General features: G+C 35.4%; 1 protein-coding gene across 1 annotated transcript; it reads left to right on the forward strand.

Annotated features, from left to right (window-relative positions):
* The first annotated feature begins 3,381 nt into the window (after positions 1-3,381).
* On the forward strand, positions 3,382-8,216 carry LOC109218834 (aspartate carbamoyltransferase 1, chloroplastic). The gene is made up of 6 exons (XM_019383227.1): positions 3,382-3,476; positions 5,423-6,004; positions 6,087-6,226; positions 7,113-7,286; positions 7,469-7,705; positions 7,795-8,216. Exons 2-6 carry the CDS (start codon positions 5,446-5,448, stop codon positions 7,900-7,902), a joined length of 1,218 nt encoding a protein of 405 aa, XP_019238772.1. The 5' UTR covers positions 3,382-3,476; positions 5,423-5,445; the 3' UTR covers positions 7,903-8,216.
* Positions 8,217-10,602: the final 2,386 nt, after the last annotated feature.

A 10,602-nucleotide genomic window follows, 5' to 3' on the forward strand; every position in this document is an offset into this window, starting at 1 on the left:
TCAAAGGTCAAAGATCGAGAAGAGACAAATGAATGAATCTGACAGCAAAAAAGAGCCCAGATACAGCATTTAATGAGTATTAAATACTAGAAACGTTAGAGAATATGTATTTAATGTATATGATTGCATAACGTAACATTTAAGGTCATTAAATTACCCATAATTGTCTTATTATGACAAAGGGAAAGTCTGTATTCCCAAAACAGCTATAAAAGGGAAAGTCACAAACAACTGTAAGGGGACACGAAAAAACACTACTGGAATATACTTTGTTTTATTTGCTTTCTGATTATATTATTTAAAATCTCTTTCTTATATACTTTTCCGATTATCAGTAACCCAAGTTCTTCTAAATTCAAACTTTGACCTAAAATCTAATTTTTGGTTAAACAGGACTTACTACCACCAATGCCATGAATAATTTTATTTATTCCGGTAGTAACAAATTCGCTCTTTCGGAGCTCTCGATAATTTTGTACTACAAGATCTTTTATACCACCATCCAAGTGGTGAATTTTTCCTCCACGGAAAAAATTATCTTATCATTGTCACAATCAAAAATATTATAGACAAGACTCATTTCTTGCTTTACTTTTGCCTTTAATAACTTTTTATAAGGCATGGTAAAATATTTTTGGCGTACCACGTGTACGCGACCAATGACATATTCATGTAACCATATTGTAATATTCATTATCTTTATTTCTCTCAAACCTCCCTTAGAGGTGAGTTGTGGTATTTATCCAACCATGCATAAGCACATTCTTATGCATAATTTTTATCACATATATATTTCAGCATTTACTTTCAATAATGAGCCTGCATTTACAACGCATATCACAAGTCACATTCTCTTCAAGTGGACTATAATCATATGAGCATGCTTATTATTTTCATACCACATTGATGGCAAGCATCACCTTCACATTTTGAAGGAATATTTTGAGAACCCTTATTGTTCTCATTTTTACAATTACCATAATGATGACTGTTATTATTTTGGTCTTTGGCACGCCCACGTTCATTAGTGTTGCACTTGTCTTCATTTAGATTTATGATGCACCGCTATCACATTCACTTCAAGAATGGAGCAAATCAAGTGGGACAAGTTTCATGCTTTTCATGAAAAATACATTATTTTTCATTAGTCATCATTAGATCATCAATATGGTGCATTGGGACTCAAACCCAATGCCTTACCCATATAAAAACATGTTAGGCCATAATGACTTGGGACTCAAATCCAACTCTTATCATCATAGAACACCAGGACTCAAACCCGATGTCTTACCCTTATACAATGGCATAATAAGTCTAAGTGGACTCACCATTGAGCCTTTCATGATATACTACTTTATAATAACAGTTATTTTTGCTCGAACATTAATGAAAGTTCATATTTATCTTTTTCACGAACAACCACATGATCAGACATAAAGGGAATAAAACTATCTTAGTTATACAAAATTTATTTTGACCACAATTTAAATTCTTATTATTTTTTAAGATATTTAACAGTTCCATAATCTTGGCTTGCAAACTGTCGGAGCAGTACATATGGGAGATGATGTCAAGGCATCGTAATATGCTCTTGTTTGTCACTCTAAGCAGGTACTCCATATGTATATATCTGCACAAATGAAACTAAATTGTTAAGTAACACCAATTATACCAAGTCTTAAGTATTAACGTAAGTTAATTGCAGAACTCATGGCAACTGAAAAATGATACTCCCTGTATAACAGAAGCAAACACAACATTAATATGGCAACGAAATGCCCAGATTTTTACAAGCTCAACCAAATTTATTATGGTTGTAACTCCCATGGAAGGCTTTCATCTCTTATAGAAAATATAAGAAGAATATAGCAATTCGTGCTGATAACGTGTTACGAAACTTAGCTCAAAGTAATAATATAAAACAAGAAAATAGACAAGAATGTAGGGAGCAAGAGAGAAGAGATTCTTATTCTTCCATGTATTCAAGTGTGTACAATGTGATGCCCAAACCCTCTATTTATAGGATGATATAGGTAATACAAAGGGACTCCATAAACATGGTATTAACTATTGAGAACATGGGGAAGATCATGGAGGTGTGGGAGTTACATCCATAATTGTAAGAAGTAGTGGGAGGTTAATGGAGAAAAGTAGTGGTGTTACTCCCTTAGGAGTTATGGACATCCACCATAATCAAGTATTTCATAACAGTTTTCAAATTATGTTTTTGAAAAAAAGAAAAGTTGTTCATGACCTATTTGGATTAGGGTCCTATATTATCAGACTTTAAAACCCTTATAAGATTGGGAAAATTTCACATTAGAACAACTGGGCTCCATACTTTTCAATTTTATAGCCCATATTTCAATTTACAACCAACTAGCCCATAAATAATAGGCTAAGATTCAACATCCAACTCCAATAGGTTCTCAAAATTACTATTTAATTTTTAAAAAAGATTCCTCAAGCTTTTAAATTACTTTTCGAATCAGTGATTGTGACTCAAATATTAATTTAACAAACCAACTTCATTTGGGTGGTGAAAATTAGATTTTTAACAAGCTTAAATATGTGAGTTTAAATTTCGAATTTGATTTTATGAGAAATTTGGAGTGGGTGTTATTTAGACTTGTTAGAAATAGTATAAGGAGGTTGTATATAAAATTTGAAGTCATTTAATGGAGATTTGGACTGGTTTTGAATAAGAATTGCAACTGAAAATCGTGGAAGAAGTTCGTCTACAGACGCTTGTATAAAGGTGTATAAAAGTGTATAACAGTGTATAAGGTGTGTTTCGACACTCATATACAATATTATACAAGATTATACATAATTATACAAAAAACTGACTTCGTCTTCTTTCTTGCGTCTTTTCTGAAATTTAATTCAAATCTTGCTCAAATGTACTCCAAATCACTTCAAATTTAAATTTTGTACTCCTTTTGATATTTTCAATCAATTGGAACAATACCCAATCCAAACAACTAACAAATTTAAAACAATCCATTTTCAAAAGCAAAGCTTTGAATGATCTTCAATGGTGGACTTTACTCTTCAATTTTCTTTCATTGCAAGCAGGTGACACAAGAGGAGAAGCAGAAAATACACGGTCCTTTGAAGCATATGTAAAAGATGCGAGAAGAAGAGAGAGTGAAAGTAATAGTTGTGAGAACAAAGAATTAACTCCATAGCTTTTAGAAGCAATTGTTGTAAAAACATATATTTTGAATTTGCAAGTGCTTTCAAAATATGTACAATGTGGGCTAGGTGGGGTAAAACTTAAAAACATGGGCCATTTTTTGTTACGGTGTGAAGTTACGTTTATTTTCTTATAATTCTTTCTATAAGATTTCCTTGATTTTCTTTTTTATATTTTCAAAAATATTGCAGGAGCTTTTTTCTTCACCCTCACTCTGTCACTCTAAAGCTGACGCCGAACTCACTATCTCTTTTGCCGGCCCGGCGAAATCAATTTCGTAAGTTCTCCTCTGTGTCTCCCCCCACCCAAATTCCCCAACCTTCTCTTGCTCTCTACACAGAACTCTGTGGCAACTAGAACTGTTTTTTTGGTATATGTTGTTAGTTTGAAGCTTGCCAATTTTTGTCATTTTTGCTGATTAATGTTGTTGTGTCGTATTTATTTTTTTGTTATATGTGTTTATAGCAAATTTGCAGTAGCTGATATATTGATGCTATAAAAGAGCTCTTTTTTTTTAATATTTATTTTTATTTTCTTAACCCTTGGTCGGTAGAGTTACCCGTGCCTGTGTTGGCAGGAAGTAGCAGGTATCTGTTGGCAAAGGTGGAACTATGTTAAACATAAAGGGTTCACTGCCACCTGTAAACCTCGGCAAAAATTCTGTATCTATATGTGTATTTATCATAGAACTTAGTTATATATTTAACGAAGACCCCGTCAACAAATGCAGAGTAGCCTGCTTGCTCAAGTGTTCTAGGGTTTCTGATAACCGGAGTTTGAATCCCAAGTCCAGCAGCTAAATTCTTTTTGACTTATGACTGTTAACAAAATCTAACTCCAGCAACTAATTTCCTTTTAAAAGGGCAGCCTGGTGCACTAAGCTCCCCTATGAGCAGGGTCCGGGGAAGGGCCGGACCACAAGGGTCTATTGAACGCAGCCTTAAACTGCATTTCTACAAGAGGCTGTTTTAAAAAACTAATTTCCTTTTTAAAAAAAAATTTATTTTTGCAGTCAACAAGTTAGTATAGTCCAGCTTCTTTTTCCCCTTTTCTTGTAATCAACAGAAACCCTTACCTAGGTCATAGTTCATAATCCACTCTTATCTCAGTCATACTCAACTACAGAAAGCAGTCAGCATCTGACGAGACCCGGCCTCCCTCACCCCTCGGCAGCGGCACTTTGTAGACCTATCTCTTTAACTCTGTGAAGGTCTTCTTCACCTCTTTCTAATGACTAATATGGATTCTACTTATTCAAGCATATTTTGACTTTCATTCTTTTATGATTTCTGTTTTTCACAAATTAGTAGGAACTAGGATTAATATTTAATTGAGTTGAATAATAAATATTACCACAATAACGAATTATTTATTTGTAAAATTGTATTAAACAAATAGTGAAGCGTCTTTGTGTGGACTGTCATTGTCAGTTTTATGGGACTAATTTAATTAATAATTACATCCGATTAGTACTCAACCCTAGAACAAATACGGAAGCATCTTCATGTGGACTGTCATTGACCAGTTTTAGAATATGAAAGCTTGTCGAGGTCAAGTATGAACAAATGCTGTATTTTTGTTATATATGTACTAAATTAATGATATTCGATAGACGTGAAGTTTGTACTTTTCTCATTAGTTATCATAATCTTTAAGTTTTCGGAGAGTTGCATGCCAAACATTTTAGCTAGTAATTTCCAAAGGTAGATCTATGATTTTAACTTTGATAGGTTCGACATTTAAGGTTCTTAGCATTTAACTAACCTATTCTTAAAATTATAGGTTTAGATCTAATATTTGTTGAAATTTTGGTCGGTTTTCACACAAAAAACTATATTTAGCATTGATGGCGAAGCACTGGATCCACCCCTGGTAATTGACTTGTCTAAGATATAGATAGTGGTGTCCCGCTGCTTCCACCTCTGCTTGGTGGAATAGTCCAGGTGAGCGCAAGCTGGCCCGGATACCATACTCATAAAAAAAGTGTGATTTTTATCCTAGAGTAGATTTGAGATGGTTATAGCAGCTTCATGCCTTTTCATTCGGTTGATATTTATAACTTATGTGTTTTATTTGCTGTTCTAAGCTTACTTTAATGTTTCTTTAATTGGTTGTTTACTTCTTTGTTTCCTGACTCTGCATACTCTAGCTTTGTTATGCAAACTTGATGTGGTGTAATATTTAACTGGTGTAGCTTCTAAATTAACCCTTTTTTTGTTGCAGGTGAGTGATCCTGATTATTGTTGATGGCTATTTCCTCAACATTTTCTTCACATGTATTCCATGGGAAAATACTTGTGTCACCTCCGAGAATGAGTTATTCTAACTTTGGAGGCAATAATTTATGGTTAAAGCAACCTTTGCGCTGTAAACCTACTTCTTTACTTGCCGACATGTCAAAATCACAGTTGCCATTCGCTGTTGAATTGTTTAAAAAGGGCGGAAATCAATGCGCTATGCCAACAAATAGGGGAGGATTCCAATGCAGAGCATTGGAGGTGAAAAATAAGTCTTTAACTATGGTAGGGAGTAAGTTTCAGCTTGATGATGTAATTGAAGCTCAGCAGTTTGATAGAGATACTCTCAGTGCCATATTTGAAGTGGCGCAGGAGATGGAGAAAATTGAGAAGAACTCGATGGGAAGCGAGATTCTTAAGGGTTATCTAATGGCCACTCTCTTCTATGAACCCTCAACTAGGACTAGGCTTTCATTTGAATCTGCCATGAAGCGTTTGGGTGGGGAAGTATTGACTACGGAAAATGCTCGCGAATTTTCATCTGCAGCAAAAGGAGAGACGCTTGAAGGTATCTCTTCATCAGTTTCCTTGAAGTAATTTTCAACTTTCAATAGGATGTTGGGTTATTACAATTGAATTTTGAATTGCAGATTCAATTAGAACTGTTGAAGGGTACTCTGACATCATTGTTATGAGACATTTTGAAAGTGGTGCTGCTAAAAGAGCTGCGGCCACTGCCAGTATTCCAATTATAAATGCTGGAGATGGCCCTGGACAACACCCAACTCAGGTTTGCTCCTATTGTAGATGCTTTCGTGGTAGGCCAGAGACTTTGAGGCTAGAATTACTTAAAGCTGTCTAGTTAAAATATATTTAACTGCAGTTATTCCTAATCTAGCTTTCTTTTGGTGGATAAGCATTGCTACAACTTACAACTCAATCAATCATTTTCTTTGCATCTCTTGAAACTGCATTTAAGTTGCAAACTCAATAATCTTAGGTGGCATTTATCCATGATTTTGTTTTTCAAACTTGCAGAAAAATTTCGATTTGTTGTTGTTTAAGCTTAATACTTCTTATGTCCTCCCTGTACATACAAGCGCAGAGAGTTACTTTCTACTTTTTCTTCTCTTTTTATCTTTTCGTTATACCTTTTCTTCTTCTTCTTTTTTTTTTTCCTTTTCCTTTCTACTTTTTGCTTCTCTTTCTTCTGCCATTCTCTTTTTCCTTCTATGTTTGTACTAGTTATTTGTTAGAATCTCTATGGGAGTGTTAAGTTTTCCTACTGTTAGGTAACTAGCCATAAGCTGTTGTGCGGGGGTGTTATTCTATCCTTTCCCCTTTGACAGATCTAGATTAGGAAACAAGAACTTGTTTGGATTGTGCATTCCAGCTAAGTTTCTGGAGATAACTAAAAACTTGGGCTCTTAACTACGTAGATGTGCCTGTCATGTGTTTTAGGCTGTTCTTCTGCCGTTATAACTTATAATTTATAACAAACTCTGAATAGCATATAGGGAACTAACTGGTGGAAACAACATAATAGAGTACAGAAGACATGCCACGTGCGCATGCATTTGTTTGTAGTGGAAGATTTTCTTTATCATATTATTCTTCTAGACTATTTTTTCTTCTTGAACTGGTACAGTAATTTATCCTGATTTTATCTGAAACAGGCCCTTTTAGACGTGTATACCATTGAAAGAGAAATAGGAAAACTTGATGGTATTAAAGTTGCTCTTGTTGGTGATCTAGCTTATGGGAGGACAGTTCGTTCACTTGCTTATTTGCTTGCGAAGTACCAAGATGTGAAAATTTACTTTGTGTCCCCTGATGTAGTTAAAATGAAGGTATGACTGAGAAAAGATAAAACTTTGATTATCTTGAGCTGGTAATTAGCGTTACTTCTGATTCAGTTAAATGAACTTTTGTTCTTTAACCTCAAATGTATTACATAATGTTTTGTTTTAGTTTGAGGAATTGTTGCAGATTAAATAAAAGATGTCTCTCTTGTTCTTAATTGTCATTTTAGGATGATATAAAGGATTATTTGACGTCAATGGGGGTTCAGTGGGAAGAAAGTGCTGATCTGGTGGATGTGGCTTCTAAATGTGATGTGGTATATCAAACTCGTATTCAAAGAGAAAGATTTGGAGAGAGGGTTGATTTGTATGAAGAAGCTCGAGGGAAGTATATCGTGGATCTGGCTGTCTTAAATGCTATGCAGAAACATGCAGTAGTGATGCATCCTTTGCCAAGACTTGATGAGGTTAAATTCCGTTATATAGTTTGGCATGTGATTCCTTCTATTTTTATGTCACAATTATGCTATTTAATTTCCATGTTTAATCCTTGTAGATAACTGTTGATGTGGATGAAGATCCAAGGGCTGCTTATTTCAGACAAGCTAAGAATGGTCTTTATATTCGGATGGCACTTTTGAAGCTTCTACTTCTTGGTTGGTGACAGATGCAAAACATTTTATATCTCGAATATTGCAAACCATGTTTCTTATCCATGTGAGTGTGGATTCCAATTCTGAGCTCATTGTAGAGTTTAAGAGTTTCGTTAACTTGTTTGAGCCAAAAAAAGTATTTGGACCTCTTTCTTTATTCATCTTTTTTCCCCTCGGAATGTCTACTTTTCACACATTCATTGCCTTAAATACTGATAAACGTGTTGCTAATCATCCTGTTGGAATACAGTAACAGGTCAATTTTGTTAAGAGTCCACAGTCCATTTAGTTTGTCGTATACAGAACTATTTTGGCCCTTTCTGTTTTCTATTTCTTTTGTTTTGGTTTTCTATTGGTTAGTATTTCTGTGTGAGAAACTGTCTTAGTAGGTTGATAAAAACTTGCTGGAGATGTTCCAATGCTTTGGAACATGTCATATGAAGTGAATGGAGTTGAAGCATTTGTTGTACATCAAGTTCATTTCATAAGTTCAAGCAACTAAGGTCAAGGTTTGGCATCCTATAGGGGATTCTCATTTAAAACATGAACTCGAAAATACTTCTAAAACTGTATACTTGAGAAGCCTATTGGGAATGTCAATGCTGTTAAAATCTTCTCTGTTGTGGGGATTAATGCTTTGCAACAGTAATGACCCCATGCCAACAGACCATGATTGAAGTGGTTTTGTTTGGTTAGAATGAAGGTTTGAAATCCCGAAAATGAAATGGTATCGCGGAGCTTATACAACAACAGGAACAACAGTCAAAAACAACTATTGCGCCTCAATCCCAAGCAATTTGGGGTCAGCTATATGAATCCTCGTTATTCATGTTGCTCCATCTTATGGGAAAAACCCAAAATGTGAGATAGTATCACATAGCTTATCTTGTGGGAAAATAATAGCTTGTAGAGTTTCTTCTCTTTATACAACAAGTTTAAGTGGTATCTGTAAGCCTTGCAAGAATTGATGGCCATTGGTTCTTGGATTTGTCTTCAATGGCAAAATATTAAACTTATCCTTGCAGTTGAGTTGGCTTATATTTGGTACCTTAAGTTGTACCTTTTTCAGTTCTACATTGTATTTTATACAATATTTTCTTAATTTACCTTTTCATTTTTTACATTCTTCTTGATCAAATTTAAGTTGTATGCTATATAGATGTCATGAATCTCATGACATCCTACTGGATACATACATGTTTTTTTTCTCCTTTTCTCCGTAAAATGGATTTTCTTCCTAAAAAATAAATTTCAAGTAATAGACGGATCAACTTTCCAAAAGGATAAAATCTAATTGCCTTCTAATTGGGATATTATATTACTAGAGACATCTCGGGCAAGTCAAATTTCAGGAGAAAATTTGGATTATTTCGTATTGTTCAACGACAAATTTAATCCTTTCCCTTTGTACAAAAGGGTCACGTATTGGAAAGCTTCTAGTGTTATTCAGCAAAGGCAAATCTAACTCATTTTTTATGACGACAAAAGTAGATTTGCCCCTAATTACAACAAGCAACATTGTAAAATATAATTGAAATAATGATTTGTCACGACCCAAACTCTGCCCCGGTCGTGATGGCGCCTCTCGTGAAGACAAGGCCAGCCAGCCCATTCCAGAACACCTCTTTTAAGCAGTTAAACAGTTCATAAACAGTTTAAATATGATTTCATGATATTAATTAGCGGTAATACAACCCAACACAGCCCTAATTGGGGTGTCACAAGTCACGAGCATCTATTAGAGTGTAAAACCAACTACAAGGTCTAAAATATACAAAATCGGAATAATGAACAAAAGAGAGGAAAACGGTGCTGCGGACGCTGGCAGTCACCTCGCTAACTCCTATAACTCTGCCTCTGATCAGCCAAAACCCGCTAACGGGTGGATAAATACCTGCATCTGCACACGAGGTGCAGGGAGTAAAGTGAGTACTCCAACTCAGTGAGTAATAAAGGAAAATAATAGCTGAGCAGTAAGAAATCACGTAAGGCAAATCATCATGCTGTATGGAAGCAGTATAAAACCCCTTGAGAAAAAGCAGTGAAGCTGTGAAATCTTTAAAAAACATCTTAGCTCAGTTCAAACCTCTTTTGAAAATAACTTTTTCAACGGTTATGCGAATAAATGCAAATAATTAGTGCAGATAAGCACAGAAATCCACCCCTCGGGCACAACACTCACTCAACAGATAATGCCAGGCAATCAGGTAGTTACACCGTGAAGTAACACAGACAACAAATAATGGCAGACAAATGAAATAAAGTAAACACATAAAACAGTACTAGTACCGCTGCGGCGTGCAGCCCGATCCACATATTGCTGTAGCGTGCAACCCGATTCATTTATCGTCGACGATGCTCACTGGGGGTGTGCAGACTCCGGGAGGGGCCCCTTACGGCCCAAGCGCAATATCAAGCCATCTCGTGGCATCAAATCTAGGCCCTTGGCCTCATACCAGTATCAATATAACACTACTGCGGCGTGCAGCCCGATCCGTATATATATATATATAGGCGTGCAGCCCGATCCAAAAGTATCCTCACAATACAGGCCCTCGGCCTAACTCAGTCAACAAAATCACATAAGCCACTCGGGCAACAATAAACATGATGCTCAACCCAAAATATTATTGGAAATATCATTTCAAGTGTTAAAGCAAGTAAACTTGGCTGAGTTTCGAAAACAGTGAAAAAAATACATGACTGAGTTC

This window comes from Nicotiana attenuata, unplaced genomic scaffold (genome assembly GCF_001879085.1).
Source record: "Nicotiana attenuata strain UT unplaced genomic scaffold, NIATTr2, whole genome shotgun sequence".
NCBI classification, from domain to species: Eukaryota; Viridiplantae; Streptophyta; class Magnoliopsida; order Solanales; family Solanaceae; genus Nicotiana; species Nicotiana attenuata.

Bases quoted from the DNA above. Each gene is read 5' to 3' on its own strand.
- LOC109218834 (XM_019383227.1), top strand. From the start codon at position 5,446: ATGGCTATTTCCTCAACATTTTCTTCACATGTATTCCATGGGAAAATA. The intron at 6,227-7,112 runs GTTTGCTCCTAT...TATCTGAAACAG, and splicing joins CTGGACAACACCCAACTCAG to GCCCTTTTAGACGTGTATAC. The intron at 7,287-7,468 runs GTATGACTGAGA...TTGTCATTTTAG, and splicing joins CTGATGTAGTTAAAATGAAG to GATGATATAAAGGATTATTT.